The sequence below is a fragment of the Tupaia chinensis genome, unplaced genomic scaffold, assembly GCF_000334495.1.
Source record: "Tupaia chinensis unplaced genomic scaffold, TupChi_1.0 Scaffold000322_1, whole genome shotgun sequence".
In the NCBI taxonomy this organism is placed as follows: domain Eukaryota; kingdom Metazoa; phylum Chordata; class Mammalia; order Scandentia; family Tupaiidae; genus Tupaia; species Tupaia belangeri.
This window is the reverse complement of record NW_006159816.1, coordinates 3,034,377-3,056,186: the sequence shown is the minus strand read 5'-3', so window position 1 is coordinate 3,056,186 and position 21,810 is coordinate 3,034,377. Positions and strand designations below refer to the sequence as shown.

At 36.0% G+C, this 21,810-nt stretch overlaps 1 protein-coding gene across 1 annotated transcript in view; it reads right to left on the bottom strand.

The window, feature by feature from the left end:
- The window catches only part of CWC22 (CWC22 spliceosome associated protein), a 69,071-nt gene that overhangs the window by 37,162 nt on the left and 10,099 nt on the right, over positions 1-21,810 (bottom strand). The window contains exons 2-8 of the mRNA XM_006151636.3: positions 15,199-15,328; positions 11,761-11,828; positions 9,968-10,078; positions 7,124-7,387; positions 3,908-4,036; positions 1,639-1,807; positions 961-1,014 (exon numbers count right to left, since the gene is read on the bottom strand). Coding sequence (XP_006151698.1) covers positions 961-1,014; positions 1,639-1,807; positions 3,908-4,036; positions 7,124-7,387; positions 9,968-10,078; positions 11,761-11,828; positions 15,199-15,225 — 822 coding nt within the window. The 5' untranslated portion in view covers positions 15,226-15,328. The remainder of the gene's footprint in view (positions 1-960; positions 1,015-1,638; positions 1,808-3,907; positions 4,037-7,123; positions 7,388-9,967; positions 10,079-11,760; positions 11,829-15,198; positions 15,329-21,810) is intronic.

The following is a 21,810-nucleotide window of genomic DNA, read 5'->3' as shown; positions in this document are numbered from 1 at the left end:
TGCTTTTCTTGGTTGGGAAGGGTAAGAGAATTGTAGTGTCGGTCTTATATCAATGACAAGAAAATACTGCTTATTTGCCACAATTGGCAAGATGCAAAATATTTATTATTTTTATCTTGTAGCAATGCCAAAAATAATAATAAACTGTATTACACGAAAGTATAATAAACATTTAAAACAGCAACATTTCTCTACTGTTGAAGACCTGTGAAATTCCATGGTCTTAAGCAGCAAGTTTTCATTGTAATAATGTGATGAACAATTAAGTTAAAATCTGAAAGGCTGTTAAGTATAAACACTGGAAAGAATTTCTGGGAGGTAAGAAAGTATTACTTAATGTTAGAGAAATAAGATTAAGTGTGATGACAAAATTCTTCCTCCTATACAAAGATGTTAAATTAAAGATGGTAACATATATCTGAAGGAAACACCTGAATATGAAAAAGAATTATTTTACTATTTTCAAGGTAAAAGAGGAGCTAAATCAAAACCATCATATAGTAGATGAATACAAATAAGCAAAAAAAAGAATGATAAAATGATAAAATTATTTGCATTTAAAAAAGATTAAAATTATTTCATCTACTATACTTTAGAAACTGATTCTAAAAATATATGACTATACCTGTGTGGTTAAGGGACTAACTTTTTGGTAAAGTATCAGATATTTATAAGGCACAGGAGATACCAACTTTACTGTTTCCTAAAAATGATTAAGTTATATTCTTTGATGTAATGATTTGCAGTCAAGTAACCAGGTACATTAAGTTAGATCAATTTGATAAAATATCTAAAAGCAGTCTGATTCTTCTTTATATTTAAAATACTGAATACATTCATTGTAGTTTAAACTAAATAGAACCCAAGACACTTATCCCAATGACTACAAATCACGCAGTTACATCAACCCTGTGGTCTAAAGCCTCTGAATGGGACCAACTTTTAAAAATAATTACTTACCACATTTTGGTTAATAAGATGTGCCACAAATTTTGAAGCAGTCAGACAAAGTTGCTGAAAAGTAGAGATAAAGACCAAGTTAATCTTAAACTAAATCTAATATTTTTTATCTACAGCATCTATAGTCTACTAACTCAAAATATGTAGCATAAAGACAATTTTTTTTAAAGAAAGTTACAAGAGGAACCAGCAGATTGTGTAATGGCTACGTTGCTGGACTCCCATGTAGTCAACCATGGTTCAAGTCCCAGACCTGGTGGATTAAACTCATGCTGGGCATGTGTGCATGTGTGCCCAACAGCCTGAGAGGAGAATGGAGAAGAAGGTATTGTGGCGTGGCCATCTCCCCTGGGGGCTGTTTCTCTGTCTTGTCTCTGTCTTTCTGGTGAGCGCAAATGCCCTACAGCAAAAACCTCTCACCCCGAAAAAGAAAGTTACAAGGTAGAAACAAAACTGTGAGAAAGTGCCATTTCTGGGTACGTGGTTATAATTCTAAAATTATATCCATATTTGTGGTCATCATTAGGAGCCAGGGATATTTAATAGAACAAAAAAGGTTCTCATGAATTAGTTTTTAAAATACATTCCTACACAGAAATTAACATTGCTTCCTTTAATTCATATGGTTTTATTATTCATTTCGATATGTTAGTTTACTTAAAAGCCTTTCATATATACCTTATCATTTCTTCGATATCCTTTACGAAAGTTAAGTATTAGCCTCTTGAGAATTAATTCTCCAATTTGTGGAAATTTTGAGTTGATAATTGCTACTAATGCTGCATAGACATGGGTGAATATTGGAGAAGCACTCTGTGCTTGCAAAACAGATCTGGACAGCAGGCCTCTGTTCAAAAAAGAATCAAAAAAGAAAAATAATAATCACCAGTATAATTAAACTCATACTTTCATTCCATTTTTCTACAAACTATCTGAAGTCTCAGCTTGGTATTTCTCTGAAATAATAAGAAAAGCTAATTCAGGATTAAGTTTTCACTACTTTATCTAGGAAAAGAGTTTGTCTTACTAAGAAATAAAAACTGCTTTTGATAAAACAATATTTTAATTTATACTTTTATAAAATAGAATGAAATTTAACTACAACTTTGTCTTCCAAGTTTTTCTCTCTAAATCTAATCCTGTAGTTTGGGCAGACTGAGGCTGAGAATAATAGATTAAGGTATGAAGACCCTGCTGAAAATGCCTATTTCTGTGTGTATTTGTGTATGTGTGTTTGTCTGTCTGTACCTCTCTCATATGGAAGAAATAAATGAATACACTTAAAAAATACAAACAGAACTACTATATAATGCAGCAGTTCCATCACTCAGCATGTGGACATAAAATCAGTATGCCAAAGAATGATGTGCACCTCAATATTCACTGCAGCATTGAACCCAGATATGAAAACCACCTAAGTGTACACTCATGGATGAGAGGATAAAGGAAATGTGGTTTATACATGACTGAATACTATCCAGCCCTGAGAAAGAAAAAGTTAAGAAAAAATTCCTTCATTTGTAACAAAACGGATAAATCCAGGGGATGTTATTATACTAAATGTAATAAGCCAGACACAAAAATCACAAATACAATATGATTTCACTCATACGCAGACTAAAATTGTCAAACGAATAGAAACAAAGTAATGGGGCCAGCAGGTGGCATGGTGGTTAGGGGCACTGGACTCCCACATTGCCAACGCTGGTTCTATTCCCAGACCTAGTGGCTTGCTTTCTCATTTTCCCTCTCTTTCTATCTCACTCTGACCCTCTCTGGTCAAATTAAAATAAATAAATAAATATAGTTAAATAATTCTTTAAAAAGAAAAGATACTAAGTAAAACGGTGGTTATTAAAAGCTAGGCGTGGGAGGTAGATTTGGAGAATTAAGAAGACAGACTAAATATTTTCATTAGAAGGAGTAAATTTAAGGGACCAGCAGTTAGTGTAATGGCTATGTTGCTGGACTCCAATGTAGTCTACCGTGGTTTGAGTCTAGGAACCAATGGCTTAAACTCATGCTGGACATGCGTGTGTATGTGCCCAAGATCCCAAGAGAATGGAGGAGAAGGGATTGTGGTGTGGCCATCTCCCCTAGGGGGGTGATTTCTCGCTTTCTGTGTCTCTCCCCTGTCTTTCCCACGAGCACACACGCCCTATAGCAAAACCTCTCAAAAAAGAAAAGGAGTAAATTTAAGAAATTATTGTACATCACAGTGACTACAGTAAATAACAATGCATGTATACTAGAAAATTACTAAAAGTATATTTTAAAGTGTTCTCATCACAAAAGAGTAGCTAAGTCTGTGAGGTAATATACACATTCAATAGCCTGATGTAGCCATTTCACAACATATGCATAAATCAAACATTACATACTAAAAATACACACAATTTTTGTCAAAAAATACATTTTAAAAAATTAACTTGGTTTCAGGCAGTATATACTAATCATTCCTCATAATTTATATTACCAGAGACATTCAGTACATAGATATCTCCATAAAAATCACTATATTGAAACGTTTCAAAAATTAAAAACTCCATACGACCTCTAGTAGGGAGGTATATGTTATTTCTATTTTTTTAAATTCATTTTTCCCAAGTGTGAGAAAAAAGCACCCCCAAAGGAGACTTCATACCATGATCTGCCTCTAGCTTTGGCTAGCCTGGACCATGGGTGCATGCATACCTGGTGTGCATAAGGAAGCCCTGGGATGTGAACCACAGACTGTCCCACAGTGGTCCACTGCATTACAGATGCTCTACCCTCTGGCTCCTATGAGCTATGTCTTAGTGGCCTACATTTTTATAAAAATTGCATTTGAAATAAATTTCAAGTTTGAAATGAGGTAGCACAATAAATCAATGATGACTCATTTATAAATAATGTTCCTTTAAAAAAGTTACTAAGAAATACTACAAATGAAATACTTGATACTTACCTTCCTCTAACTATATTTTCTTGGAGAAGCTCTTGAATGATAATACTTATATTAGAAATGTTGACTTTATTGATAAGACCATTGATTGACTTCTTTAGGGCCTCCCAGCTCATCCTCTGGTATGCTAAGCTAAAAAGAATTGATTTTAAAAAGATTAAAACTTTGTCAGCATTTACAGTAACAAGAGGCTATAAGTAGAACATAAATATCACTTAGAGCTCCCTAATTTTTAATATTTTCACAAAATGACCTCAAAGTATAGTTAAATATGTGAGGGTTATAGGAATCGATAGATTATTTCCTTATAACACATTTGATTTTATGGACATAAAAATGCTTAAGTATAGACCACTTCACTTTAATCACAGTAAGATTAAATAAGGATCCACATGGTTATTTTGTTTTTATGTCCAGGTATACTGTGATTTATTAATTAAATTCAATAAATGCTTACTTTAAAATTTTAAGTTATAATATGAAACACCCAAATAAAAGCCACAAAGGAATTTTTTATCATGTCCCCTTTTACAAAAATATGACTGAAACAATAAAATATTTTAAACTATAAAGAAGTGTTTTTTTTTTTTTCTTTTTTTTTTTAGAGGTTTTTGATATAGGGCACGTGTGCTGGCCCAAAAGACAGAGAGAGACAGAGAGATAGAAAGCGAGAAATCAGCCCCCGGGGGGATGGCCACACCGCAATCCCTTCTCCTCCATTCTCCTATCGGGATCTTGGGCACGCACACAACACACACCCAGTGTGAGTTTAAGCCACCGGGTCCAGGACTTGAACCATGGTTGACTACGTGGGAGTTCAGCGACATAGCCATTACGCTAACTGCTGGTCCCCAAGAAGTGTTAATAATTCCAGGAAAAGGGCAAGTCACATGGAACAATGGGGCTGAAATACTAGTAGCTTTAAGTATTTTGACGACCACTTCTACATTTATGCAATAGTCCTACGGCTACACTAGCCGAATGCTAGATGGCTATACTGGTTGTTAACTAAGATTTTGGATAAATTATTTCAATTCAAAGGATTTCTTTAAGTTGAACTTAGTATTGTTGAAAGTCCTATAATTCTATGGGTTTTATAATTATTTCTCTGTGGAATCTGATTTCTGCTGCAAGAGGTTTTAACCTTTTTTCTTTCACTATACCTTTCCTGACATCTAGTGAAGCAGACAGACTTCTGGAAATAACATACACAATATACAGGATTAATACCAATCATATTGAAATAGTTTTCAAAGACTGCAATGAACAGTAGATTGATAATGTACTCTGTGTGCTTCTTAATGCACTAAATAAAAAGTGGTGGTAAGCCTCAAAACTAATTTCCAAATACAAAGCCATAAGAAATATGATGAGATATCTGCAATGAACTGGCTATTCTTATTGCAGTGTATTGATGATATTCCCAATAGAAAGAAAAGCTAATTTTTTAGAAATTAGTAAAATAAAGATGCGATTTTCCTTCCTATATACATTCATTAATTGATTGCCAGAAATTCTGTCCTCAAAGGTCTGTAGGTAAAGAATCCCTGCTCTAGAGTGGTAAACAAAGTGGTGAGAGAAGTTCCTAGTGGAGAAAAGCACTGTTATCACTGGCATTGTTTAGAACAATAAGAAACTGACATGGCCAGCAGACAATGAGGATGGTTATTTTTTATAAATTCTCTATAAATTGTATATTCCATTAATGTCTGGACCCAAGGTGAACTACTCCGTCTTAAAACTCCAACTCTTGTTATGCCTTTATCTCTAGAGATTTAAGATCTATGGCTTCCCAACTGGCCTGACTGAAAAGATATTGCTGAATGTAATCACACCTTTCGTGTTCAACTAATTTGGAGTATTAATGTTTAAAGGGAATTCCACTGCATTCCAAAAGTATGTACAATCATTATGTGTCAGCAATGTATAAGATTTTAAGAAAAATCACTGTAAAACACTAGAATGACAGAAAGTTCCTTATTATCGGATCAGCGGAAAAGTCATTTTCGCATAAAAAAATTTTTGCACTTTTTGCATTTTGCATAAAAAAATACATCATGACTTTCCCGATGACCCAAAAGTTTTCAATTTATGTCACCTAATGATCCTTTCTAGCTGTCAGATGTTTTTGTTTTATTTCAATTCTTCAGAATTTATTTTATATAAATGATTTATACTTAGTTAATTCCTGAAACAATTTAAGTCTCTTTTATATAATGTTCTTAAGCACTTTTGAAGCTGCCATTAAAATTTTTATGAAAAGATCCACGTGGGAACAGTCCTCAGTTCACCTTGAATCTGTTTTTCTTGAGGTTAGTTACCTTTTATCCCAACATTTTTACTAACTATCTAAAACTGAGTGATCATTTTAATCTGGAACCATACCTTCCTTATTTACCCTCTCATTTCTCAAGTGAAAAAAAAAATCTTGAAAACAGCTGTAGTTCCCTAAGTGGCTCTTCACCATCCCAATTACTTTAGAAGATAAGGAAGGTTGTTTTGAGTGTGAATGCTCACACGTAAATTCTGTCTGTTTGCCTCAGAGTAGCAAAAAAGTTTAATCTAAGATATTATGGTCTAAAGAAAAGGAGGAAAAAGAGAAAACTGACCATTTAGTTTTATAGATTAGTAGAGGCTGGCAAACTACATCACAAGTTAAATGCAACCCACCAATTTCCGTACATAAAGCTTTACTGGAACAGAGCCACACTTGTCTGTTTACACATTACCTCTATTTTTACACAATGGTGAAGTTGGGGAACTGCAGAAAAGACAGAATGACCTGCAGCCTGACATACTCACTATCAGGTCTTTTACAGAAAAGTTTGTTGATTCCTGGGTTACCACAGCTAGAAAGATCCACCTTAGATCTAAAATATCAACAGTATTCTTGATTATGTATGAAAAATGAACACAAACAACAGGCAAGCATGTAACTGTAATAAGGCCAATAGTTTGAAGAAACTAAGAAAGAAAGATAATCTTTTCTTCAAATTTTTAAATTAATTCCTGAAAAGAACAAAGTTATGAGCTAATGTCAAAATACTATGCAGTGCTACAATGGAATTTAAGAGAGAAAAGAAAGAAAAAACTCTCTACTTTGAGGTCTCTACCATGTGAGCTAATGCAAGGTCTAAGCAGTTTATGTAAATTAGACCGTGGCTGACTTTTTTCCAATGATGATACCACTGGCTTACACACATAGTGATATTGACATGCCTGTTTTTGTCTGTAATCTGTTCTTGCATCATCCTGAGCTTTGCAGGAGGAATATAGGCTCCACCAGTGCGGGTGAGAAGAGGATCCAGCTCATCTTTCTTTTTCTTTGCAGTCGGTTCATCCTGAGCAGAGGAACTCTGGGTTACTGGTGGTTCTGGGCTTCTTCTCCCAGGAGATGGAGATTTTCGGGACCTTTTCCGATCCATATCTCTTTCTCTTTCTCTTTCTCTTTCTCTTTCTCTACGTTTTTCTCGGTCCCTACTTCTGTAATACATTTACCAAAAAAAAAAAAAGATAATTTAAGGTACATTCTTATAATAAACTGCATAACAAGTAAATGAAACCATAAGTAGACTCCACAAATTCAGAGTAGGGAAATAAAGTTATTTACAATGGTAAGGAAGTGCTTCACAGAGAAAGTTTAACTTAAACTAGTATTAAAGGTACAAGAGAATTTAGATTGGGGCAAATGGGAAAGAAGGTATGGAAGTGGAAGGATTACACTTTGCAACTAGTAGAAGAGGGAATAACTAGAGAAAAACTAAGCGTTGAGGCCAGAATGAATAGAACAATCAGTAAACAATGAAGACCCATGAGTTACAGAAACATAGCATTAATTGAAGCAGATGTGAAGTGGCCCTTTCCAAAGGTAAAAGGTCCACATAGAAATCTCACTTTGCTGCCCAACCAAAGTGAACAAGTCAACCTGAGACTCCAATCTAAAAGTGCTCATTAGGCTCTAAAATACATATACGTATATAATATATAACTCATACACATATGGGCATATATGTGTACATCTGTATGTATACAAAACATCTGGTAGGCTGAACAGTTCCTAAACCATAAAATGTAGACAGAAAGGAAGCTGTGAGAGAAGGAAGAAAGGAAGGAAAGGCTTTATATTCCAGCTAGGATAGTTACTGTCAAAGATGCTCCCCCAACTCACAATACCTTGAAGCCCCAGTATTTACTCCTTTGTATAGTTCCATCCCCACAAATGTGGGATGGCTCTATTTGACTAGAATATGGCAAAAGTAAGTTTGTAACACCACCACACGACCTGCCTGCCCAGATAATAGAAGTTATTTTTAAACCTAAACAATCTAACCAGTCACACAGCATCCTCACTTTATGAGGGAAGAAACCAGTAAGTTTTCTTACCAAATTTATGTAAATAGTAATTAGAATTTAAATTCCAATCTACATTTAAACTCTAATCTACTACAGAGCACTGCAAAGAAACTAAAACATAGATATCCCAAAGTCAATTTAAAATCATTAGTACATTGTGTGTATCACTCCTACTTGCCTGATAAGCATGATTAGATGCAAGTTTGAATAAAGTATTATACATATAGTGACTTCTGTTTTAAGTAATTGAGAAGATTTCCATCTCCTAACAAATTCCAGTTCACTCTTTTCTCTCTACTGAGCACCTGTAACATCTAGCCATCTACTTTCTTTGACACTACCTGAGGATTTCTTTTCCAGATGCAGTAAATAACTGTATTTGCTCTACTATATTTTTTCCTGGGCAAATACAGAGGCCCATTAACAAGGGAGGGGGACTTTTTAAAAAGAATTATCTTATTAAACTGTGTTTATTTAATTGGACCAGAGAAGGACAGAGGGAGAGAGAGAGAAAGAGAGAGGAAGAGGAAAAGTGAGAAAGTAAGGTGCCAAGTCCAGTACTCGAACTGCGGTAAGCCATGTGGGAGTCCAGTGCCCTTGATCACCATGCCACCTGCCTACCTGGAAAAAAGTGTTTTTAACCTTTTTTTTCCCATAGGTTTTTGTCACAGAGTGTATGGGCTCACCAGAGAGAGCCTGAGGGAAGAAACATGAGAAATCACCTCTGAGGAGGGATAAAAATGTTTTATCTCCTCTCCTCCATTCTCCTCCTGGGATTTTGGGCACATATGGACACATGTCCAGTCCAGGGCTCAAAGTGCAGTCAGCCTATCTGGGAGTCCAACACTGTTGGTATACACAATCTGCTGGTCCTCCTTTAGTAAATGTCTAAAGAGAATTTTAAAACTATGACTTTCTAATATTCTTATTGTAGAAGTTATTAGTAACTTCCCCAAGAGAGAGAAAGAATAAAATTAAGTATGGATCATTAAGAAGTTATAATACTCTGCCTAGTTTTTAGTAAAACATGAATAGTAAGTACTTGTTTGTGAGTCTTTTCAAATATTGCCCCCAAAGTTTCCAAATACCCTCATTCCAATGTTCTTCACTTCAGAGAGGAGTTTATCTGGCCTCCATTCTCTCCCCTTCCCCATCCTCAACCTGGTTAATGTTGCAGGTCCTGTTAGCCAGAGGGAAAAGTGGGCAGCCAATTCCTCAAGACTTCAAGAGAGAACCATTGATATTTAGGGAAAAAAAAACTACAAATTGGGAACTTCATTGTCATTGTCTCTCTGCCATTACTCAGGAAAGGAAATTTAGATCACTCTACATCATATAATATGAATTCTTTCATTTCGAATGTCAAAGTAAAAATCTCATAAACCAACTACTTTTGCAGTACAGTCTAATGAATAGAGCTTGGCCTCTGGAGTCAGTCAGACTTGGGTTTACCACTGTTATATTCCAGGACCATAAAAAAATTGATCTACTTCTCTAGGCTGTTTCTTTCGCTATTGAAAACAAACATAATAGTATCTAATTTACATTTTAATACAATAAAAGTTAATTCACATGAAGTCCTTATTAAAAAGTCTAGTACCCAAGAACATCTAACTAACATTAGCTGCTATTATTATTGTTTTCATTGCAAAGCATAAAGAAACTTTAAATGAATATAACTTTTCTACAGTTAAAATACCCAACACTAACCGCAACTCCATGCTATCATCATAAGAACGTCCTCTTCTTGAATGTTCATAGTCTGACCTGCCATAATCAAAGTAGTCTCTGTCTCGGGGGGATCGTTCTTGTTCTGAATACCTAACACATAAAATAAGAAAACCATAGATATAAGGATAAAACAACTATGTTATAAATGCTTAGGAAAGTCATATATTTGTAATGCTAAAGCAACTCTGACCGAATACCATGCTGTCAAACAGTGTTTACCAGTTCATTTTACTAACACCCATTATTGTCAGGATTATAAAAGCTCCAGTGTGTGCACAGCAAAAATACTAAAATTCATTTAACCAAACTTACGTGTGTGTCTGTGTGGAAAGAGATTTTTTTTTAATACAGTGAACAGAAGACTGATGAAATTAAGTAGTCACAAATCACAGTAGTTACGCTGACATCCACAAAGTAAAGTCTTTCATAGATATTTATCATAATGGAACACGAAAAAAGTACATAGGGAATAAGGGAAAGGTTAGCCTGCTAAAAAAATGTTTAGATAGTATTTCTGACTTTCTAAGTTATATTTACTGGTTTTACCTTATCAAGTGAAATAACTATAATCTACGAATCCATGATATGCACTTTTTTCTATTTTTGTTGTTTTGTTTTGCTATAGAGTATGTGCACTCATGAGAGCAGGGTGGGGGCAGAGTGAGAATTCACCTTCAGGGTGGTGGGGATGCCCACAACACAATCCTTTCTCCAGAAAGTTCCTGGGATTTGGGGCACGCACAAAGGCACCCAGCATGATTTCCAAGCTACTGGATCTGGAACTCATACCACAAAAGCGGCCATCTGCGATCCAGTGCCTTAACCTGCTGGCTTAATACATGCTTTAAAACATTTTTAGACTGTTGGGAACCAGCAGTTAGCGTAATGGCTATGTCGCTGGACTCCCCCGTAGCCGACCGTGGTTTGTGTCCCGGACCTGGTGGCTTAAAACTCACGCCGGGCACGTGTGCATGTGTGCGTGCCCAAGATCCCGAGAGGAGAATGGAGGAGAAGGGATTGCGGCGTGACCATCCCCCCGGGGGGTGATTTCTCGCTTTCTGTCTCTATGTCTCTCTCTGTCTGTCTGGCAAGCGCACGTGCCCTATAGCGAAAACCTCTCCAAAAAAAAAAAAAAAACATTTTTAGACTGTTGATCGTGACATAATTTTAATATAATAATGAATACAAAGATATTTTGTAAATTTAAAAAGATATGCATTAAATGTAAAGGATAGCAATAATGTCAAAAGCAGTAAGTACTTCAAAATACTGCAATTTTAACTTATCTTTCCATTTTATAAACTTTCATTCTCTTAGTATTTGAGATATTAAAATTATTCCCTGGCACCTAAAAAAATTATACAAAATCTATAATTTTTTTACTAGAAACTCTTAGAACATACATTCAAGGATGATTTATTCTAAAGCTCACGCAAGTAATATTGGGTATAAAACAATTATATAGAAGATGAGGGACAGACGGTGGCAATCCCAAAGGGGAATGTTCCTGGTTCAAGTACAGAGAGCTCCCTGAGAAGATGGGTACACACTTGCCTGTGATCTGGGGCTGGCTGAAGGCAGGGAGTGGATCCTGACATAGAGACCCTCTTGGGGGGGGAGGGCTTTCTGGCTATTTTTTCCTCTCTCAAGAAATAAACTTAATAAAAAAGAGAGAGGGAGGATGTTCACCCTAAAATTAGGAACTTAAGCTAAACCATCATACAAATTTATAAAAAGTTTAATTTATTTTCAGAATATATAAAATTGCTTACCTGTCTTCTGGAGAGGAGGTCCTCTGATATGAATTATAGTTTTCTCTTCTATCATGACCAGAGGAATGCTTTCAAAGGGGCAAAAAGGAGGGAGAAAATATTTTAAAACTTATTCATGTTAAAAAATATATAGGCAATAAAATATATCACTCAGAAAATTAGAAGTACTTTAGAATTTATATCTAAACATATTTTTGAATAGGAATTAATTCATGTTACCTAAATAGTATATAAGATAAAATTTTCAGGCATCCCAGATAAGTCTGTGTCAAATATCTGTTTGCACTATGGACAAACTACTTGTCTTTACCCAAAAAAAAAAATTCAATGTAGAAAGTAGATATTTCTCAAATTTTTAATGATACTAATTCATATGTTATTCCTATGTAATAAGATACAAATTTATAGAGTAGTATTTTTATAAAGGCGCCTCCTGGTGAAAACAAGACCAAGGTGTGAGGTTTCCTATCAATAGCTCACGTCTGTGGTTATTCACAGGTGTTAATGACACTGCACTTAACCTATCTCCTTTAGCTTATGAAAACTATGACTTTAATAAAGGTTACTAAATCTGGATAAAATAAATGGTTAGAAGAAACTGACTCTAACATACTTATAAAAAAATATTTTTGTTTTCAACAAACATTTGAGTATCTTGTATGTGTGGAACTATGCTAGCTAGGCTCTAGGGTACTAAAAAACATGACCCTTAAAAACAGGTTCTATGCCAAGTCCTTTGAAAACTAAGCAACATACAAGTAACTTCATACAACATGACAATGATGAAATAAGTGACATGAGTCAGAGATACGAACCTTCCAACTTAAGAATACACCCTAATTTAAAAATACAAATATATTAAATAAACCATAATAGTTATCTCTATAGATAGGCAAAATCATTTTATAACTAATTAGTATTGGTATTGACAAGTTTTTAAAAAATTAATTTATTTAGCTTTATTGTAAGAAAGAAAAAATGTTTTTTTACAGTACTTCAAGAAACGTAAGAGAAAAATCAATGAGTAACTTGTTCTGTATACTTACATGATTATCTCCTTAATGAGAAGATACATTTAAAATAGAAATTTTTATGAACAGAAATGAAAACAAGCTCCAACTTCCTCTGATGACTAGCTAATTAACAGCAGTTTGAGTCTATCATTATCACAAATAAATTGCCAAAACAGTCTCATTAACTACTGAATATTTTGAATCACATACACTAACTAGATTGATGTAGGCTAATATGCAGGTATGAATGTAGGTAAATAAATAATCAGGATTATTTATCATTTAAAATAGCTATAATTTGGCTGTTATTCTACACTAATTAAAATTCTATTTCTAATACCTATAGAAAGCTTGAAAAATTATCTCAACTTAGCAACACGGTGAAGTAGAATTCTTTAATGTAGAATGCTTTAATGTGGATGATAGGTTTCCATAAAAGTCACATTAAGATATATATCCTAAGCTAAATACAGAACATAAAATTCATTCAATTCAATGGTAGTATTTATTGATCATTTATTATAAGGTATAGGTCTTTACTGTGTAAACATTCTGAAGGGTACCAAAGACAAGACCCTCAAGGAACTTATGATCTTGTAGGATACGGTTACACAGATTTCTACAACTAAACATAACAGATTATGTTCCTGAAAATAGGACACCAAGAACAATATAATCACAAGGCAAGGCAATTATTGTGATTACATTAGGGAGAGGGCCTCAATTCTGTACTAATGAATTTTAACACATCTTGGCAACATCTGTTGTGAGCAAGAGAGAGAAACCAAAAATACTGAAGAAGTGAATCAGAAGGATTTCATAAATATAATCAAGTAACAAATGACTGACAGGCATAGTAAGTGCTGACAGGTGATCTTGAGCAGTGGTGACAGTGGGGCAAAAGAGGACTGGAATTTGACTTTATTGGATGAACAGAATTTCACTAAGTCCAAATTCATTTGGGAAACGATTCAAATATTAACCTGATTTTCTTATTTCCCTTATCACAGAGTTTAGATATGAGTCAGTACAGCAATGGAAAATAACATATATTCAAAATAAACTTTAAAAATTCTCTAAAGTGGGGGGCCAGCAAGTTGTGTGGTAGTTGGAGAGCTGGACTCACACATGGTTGACCGAGGTTTGGGTCCAAGACCTGGAGGCTTACTTTCTCACTTTTCCTCTCGCTCCTCTCTCTGTCCCTTTCTGGTCAAATTAAAAATAAACAAAACAAAACAAAAACAATAAAATTTTAAAAAATTCTCTAAATTGTACATTAAACAAAATAAATATGGCACACCACACAGTTGCTTGGTCTTTACACAAAAACAGCAATATGAGAAAGCCATTAAGGCAGGAAAACCAAGTGCAGTGGCTTTGAGCATCCACTAGGACCAATGTCTTCCAAAATGATGGGAAAGAGGGCACGAGAAGAGGTGAGGCACTCCAGCTAGCTAAGGAAACTATAGGAAGGATCAAGGGGAAAACACGATCCTCAGTTTAAGCCTTATGAACCTAACAGATGAGTTCTCCCAGTAAGGGAAGATCTGAGCTTCTGTTGAAGTAAGAATGAACCCACTTTTACTCGGTTGTCAGAAAAGTCATGACATGGTGGCCAGTAGGTGGTGTGGTAGTTAAGGCGCTGGACTCACATGGTTGACTATAGTTTGAGTCCCATACTTGGTGGCTTGTTTTCTCACTTTCTCTCTCTGGTAAGCACACATGCCTTATAGCAAAATTAAATAATAATAAATACAATTAAATAATTATCTTTTAAAAAGTCATGATGTACTTTTTCTATGTTTTTCTTTGCAAAATTGTGTCATGACTTTTCTGACAGTCTAATACTTAGCTGTGGCTAACAGAAAGGGGAGGTAAATGGCCAAGCCACGAAATATAAAGGGCATGCTGTCCGAAGTCACTCACTCCTATGCTAGGGGGGTGCCACAGAAGACTCATCAAGACCACAAGAAAGAATCCCAGAGCAGCAGTGTCAAAGAGAAACAGGAAGAGGTGGCTGGAAAGACTAGACATTTCTCCCTGAGTAAATGGTATCAGTCTAAATATCTGAGTGCTCTTCTTTAATCTGACTCAGTCAAGACTCATTTCTATACAAGGTCTCCTTTGTCAGCTCCTAACACACAGTCTAACACCTACTGCACCCTCAATAAATTAACTGTTCATGCAACAATGGACCAGAGGGTACACATCTGCACACACGCCCGTATGTTCTCTCAGCTGCCCTCTTGCACACTATTACTCCCATCTGTCCAGTAACTACAATGAAAACTGTGCAAGTTAAGAGTATGCACAGTGCTACTCTACTATCTAGTTCTAATGTCTTAATTATACAAGTTCATTTTTGTTTAATAACAAGTAATTAAATATAAGTTTATATCATCGATTGTAACTTCCAAACACTTACTTTTATCTGTGCCACACTACTTTTCATTTTCTGTTGCTAGTTGATCCAATAAATCAAAGACTTGGTCCAAATAATAAGTATCCGATGGTTTGAATTCCTTGACAGTTTACTTTTTGTCTGTAAACATCACCTATAAAATACACCAAAGGAAAAAAAAAATACACCAAAGAAAGCTTTGTTAATACTGGCAAAATGTACGAGAAGTAACAATATATTCTTTTTTTTTTGAGAGGTTTTCCCTACCATGTGCACTCACCCACTCACCAGAAAGACAAAGAGAAACATAAAGACAGAAAGCAAGAAATCACCCCCCAGGGGGGATGGCCACACTGCAATCCTTTCTCCTTCATTCTCCTCTCAAGATCTTGGGCATGCACACAAGCGCCTGCCAGGTCCACGACTCGAACTGCGGTCAACTACATGGGAGTCTGGCGACATAAGCCATTAGGCCAACTGCTGGTCCCTATTCTTTCTACACAATGGATATTTGACCTTATTTTTCTTAGTCAATAAGTACAGATATAATTAACAAGTAAATGTAAATTTTAAAAATCTTTAAATAGTTCTACAGAACAATGTATACCTAACAAATATTAGTGGAAAAGACTCTATGAACAAGAGAACAAATAGGTTTTACCCTAATGACTGAGAGGAACAGAAATTAAAGACAGATGTCTTCTATCTTTACTGAAAATGTTCTGTAAGGGAGACCTACACCCACGTCGTAAGATAGTATTGTGATATTATTTTTAAAAATGAACTGAGGAGGGACCAGCACTTGGCGTAATGGCTATGTTGCTGGACTCCCATGTTGTCGACCGCAATTCGAGTCCTGGACTTGGTGGCTTAAACTCACACCAGGCGTGTATACGTGCGTGCCCAAGATCCCAAGAGGAAAAAGGAGGAGAAAGGAGTGCGGCATGGCCATCCCCCTGGGGGGTGATTTCTCGCTTTCTGTCTCTCTGTCTTTCTGGTGAGCGCACGCACCCTATATATAAAGTAGGTATAAAATATCCAATATTGCTAAATAAACTATTCAATATTCTTATAATAACAATCATTCAGAAATAAGTAATACTTCACATGGAAATAAAAGGTACTAAACTAAAACAATTATGTCTCAATGAGATCTATTAAAGGCAAAAGGTTTCAAATATATATAATAAGAATAATTTGGCTCAGAATAAACCTAGTCCTTAACTTTAAATTCTAAAATGTCTTTTTAGGTCTTTCTGTTAAGTAAATTTTAGTGATTTCTACAAAATGTTAAATCGATAGTTATGTTTACACAGACTTGCCATTCAAGCATTTTTTATATTATTATTTATTTTATTTATTCATTTGTTTTAATTTGACCTGAGAGAGACAAGAGAGAGAGAGAAGGGGAAAGTGAGAACGCAAGTCACCAGGTCTGGAACTTGAACTGCAGTTGGACATGCGGGAGTGTCCAGTGCTCAATCACCATGCTACCTGCTTGCCCCTAAGCATTTTATTGGAATTGCAAATCTGCATGGTTTATAAGGTAATAAGATCATACCAAACAATGAAAATAAGAAAATAAAAGATGTAGAGAATGGAAAGAAAGATATTCAATTTCAAAATGACTGAATACAACTAGGAAACAATTTTTAAGTACTAGAAAAAGTATTGCAAGACCAGCTAGTGGCATGATGGTTCAGGCTGTTGGATCCCATGTGGCCAACTCTGCACTTCAGGCAAGCACCCCTGGTGTGTGTGTGTGTGTGTGTGTGTATGTGTGTGTGTGTGTGTGTGTGTAGGTGACCAAACTCTCATGAGGGGAAGGAGGAGATGGGATTGCATTACAGGGGCTGGCTCGCTTTCCCCACCCCCCCAGCAAGAACATATGCCTTATGGCAAATTTTTTTAAAAAGGATATTGCAGATCATCTGGTCCAATTCCTTCCTTTTTTTTTTGTTTCTTTTGGAGAGGTTTTTGCTATAGGGCACATGCGCTCGCCAGAGACAGAGATAGAGAGATAGAAAGTGAGAAATCACCCCCACCCGGGGGGGATGGCCACGCCGTAATCCCTTCTCCTCCATTCTCCTCTCGGGATCTTGGGCACGTACGCACACGCGCCCGGCGTGAGTTTTAAGCCACCAGGTCCAGGACGAGAACTGCGGTCGACTACGTGGGAGTCCAGCGACATAGCCATTACACTAACTGCTGGTCCCCAACTGCTTCTTTTTAAAGATGAGAACACTGAAAGTCAGATAAATCATTCTAACGGCCTAATTTATAACACCAGTTAAATAGTGAACCTGTAACTATATAGAAACCTAGCCTAAGGACAGCCACCCAATCGTATTCTTTTTACAAGACCACATCCACATAATTAATTTTAACAGTAAAAACTGATGTAGAGTTGCTAATGTGTAATGCAGATGGGAATGTACACAAATCACTAAATCAGGAAAAATCTCTAATCACAACCATTAGCAAGTTATCAAGGTTAATAAAGGTAATATACACAAGATTATTTACAAACTTATCACACTATGAAAAACAATTGCAATCTAAAACATACCACTTCTAAAAATCTAGTTAGGGCTGTCCATAGCACAGTAGTTAAGGAAGGCAGATCCCACATGGCTTACTATAGCTCGAAAAGTCAAGTGCACCTGCATGCATGCCTCAAATACCGACAGAATGGGGAAATGGAGAAAGGACTGTGGTGTTACCACACCCCATGGGGAGGGGAGGAGAACTCTTTTGCTGATGTGCACACACATCCTTTGGCAATGAAAAAACGAAAGGAATCTACGGCTGCAGTTACACAGACTAATGTGCCTACCTTTGGAAAATGAGCCACAGCAGCCGCCTTCTTCAATTAGTTACTACTGTATCAACAGTTTTGTGTAAATCTTAGTCTTATGTTTGGCTGGCAAGTTGTCCTAATTTTTTCTTTTTTAAGATCTACTTCACTTCTAAGGCTTAACAGTCATATCACTGACTAGCTTCTCTAAGACCTTATTAGGCCCACAACTTGACATTATTATTGGAACTCAGTTTGAGGGCAATTTTTCCTACTGGATGCTATCCCTCAGATAAACAACTGAGAAACTCTCAGAATAAGTTATGCAAAGTATTTCATAAAATCAGACTATCAGGCAATAGTAGGGAGGAAAGAGGCATATCCCTCTACCTTCAATAGTCTATTCTGACACAATGGAAGTTACAACTTTAATAAATCTGTTTTAAAAAGTCAAATTAAATGTTTCAGGCTGGCTGGTGATGTGGTAGTTAAGGTGCTGGACTTCCACATGGCTGACCACAGTTTGAGTCCTGCACCTGGCAGCTTGCTTTCTCACTCACTCTCTCTCTGTCTCTCTGGTAAAACTGAAAAATAAAAAAATATATATAAAAAACTCTTTCAAAAAATCTAAAATTTTTTAAATAAAAATAAATGTTTCAATGGAGAAAGAGGAAGCTTGAGAGTAGAAAGTTTTATATATACAATACTGACACTATTTTCCTATAAGAATTTTATGAAGGTGTTTCAATTCCCAGAACCACTAAGCAATGTGCAATTTATTTTATTTTATTTTATATTTTTGGCCAGAGAGCATATGTATTCACCAGAGAATCAGAAAGAGAGAGGAAAAAGCACCACTCCAAGTAGGCATGGTCTCACCATAATTCCCTCTCCATTTCTCCATCCATTTTGAAGCACGTACACATGAACCCAGCATGTTTTTCAAGCTGTCAGGGCCAATATTTGAATTAGGTCCACCATGTGGGATTTGACTCCCTCAAGCACTAGGCTACAGGGCTGGTCCCTTTATGTAACTTGAGGGGGAAAAAAAAGCACCTAGATGTCCCTGAAATAACTAAGAAGTTCCTATTGGACATAATCCTTTCTCACTTAACAGCCATAAACTCTCTTTACAAAATAACAATAACATGAAGGCACTGGAGAATGAACAAAACCAGGCTGACTCCAAAGGGGAATAGATACCTCGGAGCAAGGAATAACATGAGTTATGCTCTGTATTCCCTGAGAGTAATGTGCAGTTTGTACCATGCAAGATTGGGTAAAGTTCCAATAGAAAAGGTGCAGTCATTCGCATTTGAACAAGACAACAGAGTTTGAGGCAACCACAGCTCTACCATGAAGGGAAATCCCAGAAAACAGAGAGCAAGGGTTGGGGAGTCCCATATGCGGGGTATAAACTCTCCAAATCTCTGACTACCTCTCAACTAACACATTTATAAGACAGATTACTGTGGATAAAAGTGAACTAAGATTTAAACTACTACTCAAGGCACTAGAGTTTACAATTTAAATCCAACCAAGTGAATTGCCTAAAGTCATCACTCCTAAAAGGAATGAGAGAATCCAGTCTCCCGAACATAAAAGTAACTATATCCAAGAGACAATGAAAAACAACTGACTTCAGAGCCAGCCCTGCAGCCTGGTGGTTAAGGCAGATGGATCACACATGGCTGATCCTATGGTTGAATCTCACCCCTGGCAGCTTGAAAAATATACAGGTGTGTGTGTGTGCATAGGTACCCCAAATCCCAACAGGATGGAAAAATGGGGAAGAACGAATAGCTGTGTGACCACACCCCATGGTGAAGGGCTTTTTCCTTTGCTGTGTTTCTCTCTGATGAGTGCACATGCCCTCTGGCAAGTCAAAAAATAACTGCTCAAAAAAATGTGGCCCAATCTTAAGAGAAAAGACAGTCAAAGATAACCAATAAAGGGATAACCCAAATTTCTGAATTAGAATATAACATTTTAAAACATGTTTTTAAAAGCATATGGAAAGATGCAAAGGAAACAATTTCTGGGAAATTTCAGGAGAGAAAAATATAAAACAGAAGCTTTAGAACTGAAGAATATATGAAATGAAAAATCCACTGGATACATTTAACAGTTGGGTGGAGACAAAGGAAAAAGTAACTTGAAGATAAATGAATAGAAATTACTAATCTAGGGGCCAGCAGATAGTATAGCAGTTATGTTGCTATACTCACATGGCCAACTAGGGATCGAGTCCCAGATCCAGTGGCTTAAAAATCAAGCTGAACACTTGTGCATGCACATCTCAGATCCCAGGAGGAAAACGGAGAAGGGATTGCAGTGTAGCCATCCCCCTGGGGAGTGATTTCTCACTTTCCCCTCACCATCTCTATCTCTGTTTCTCACTGGTGAGTGCACGTGCCCCAAGGCAAAAACCTTTCAAAAAAACATTACTCATCTAAGGAACAGAGAAGCCCAGCTATGGTAGCACACATCACTAGATGCTGCTATGCAGCTGGCTGAGGCCATGTGAAAGACCTGGGTTTAATTCCTGGCCTACCCTGAAAGCTGGGCACAGTAGCACATGCCTGCAGAGAGGATAGCAACAAAAATGACTCCATTAAAAAAAAAAAACAAACAAAAAAAGTCAATTAGTCTTGAAAACAAGCAAAAGAAAACAAAAACCTCAATTTGTTGGTAGCACAGGTATAGAGGTCCAATGAGTGATACCAGGGCCATATAGGGAGGTCCTGGGTTCAGATCCTGTACTGACCTACACACCCCATGACAGGCATGCTCTAGAGTGATCCTGGCTGGCTACAAGGCTGGGGAAGGAGTTAATGACAGTATGGTGAGACCCTGTCAAGAGTATCTCTCTCTCAAGAAATTAATAATTTTTTTAAAAAATTGAAGAACAGGAAGACAAAAAATTACTCCTTAATAATTCACTGGTAAGAAGTGTGTAGGATGTATGTAAAAGAGTATCTGCATCTGTGATTTTTAAACCTGAGAAATCACAGGCACAATTTATAACTATTTGTGTAGTCTTATTCATTCCGAAAAATGATCATGCTTTGGTAATTTTTCTTTTAGCTTGCATTTTTTAAATGAGAGGACTGAAAGACATAGTTTAAGCAATTTGTCCAAATAGACTGCAGCTAGTTAATGGAAGAGCTAAAATTTAAGACCAAGTATCAATATATCTGATATCAAAACTATTGACTATATGATACTGTACCCAGTGAAAATGCCAACATTAATAAACTGATGCCAAACTGGTAAAACATGAAGAGATGAACAGTCTCTACAATATAGAAAATGTTTCTATCCTAAATAGATTCACTCCCTTTAAGTTCCAGATAGCAGACTGTGATGTTAATGTAATTCAGCACTACTTTTCAAGCATGCATAATTTTAAGGATTCCTTTATTAACATACGTAGAATTCGTTATGACCAAGTAAAATATGAGCAAATAAATCACCCACCTCTACTGTGCAAGATTTAGCATTTTCCTTTGCTATTTCTCTGGAGTCTTATATCCAGTTTCATTTCCCAACCTACCTACTCATTTTTTTTTTAAAGTAATATTCTAGGTATTTTATTTCAAATTACCTTGCTTATTTAAATTTAGTGAATTTTTTTCTTATCAGTACCATCTTTCTCCTTTCTGTCCTTCAACCTTCATCAGCAAATACTTTCTGACAATCAAGTACAATCTAGTACATTTTTGTGTTTTAAAAGTTTGAAGTTGACAATATTATAAAGTAGACTGTTCCTGCAGTTCTAACAAAAATGCATAAAGTACTATCATTGTCCAGATTCACATAAAATACGTCTGTAGGGA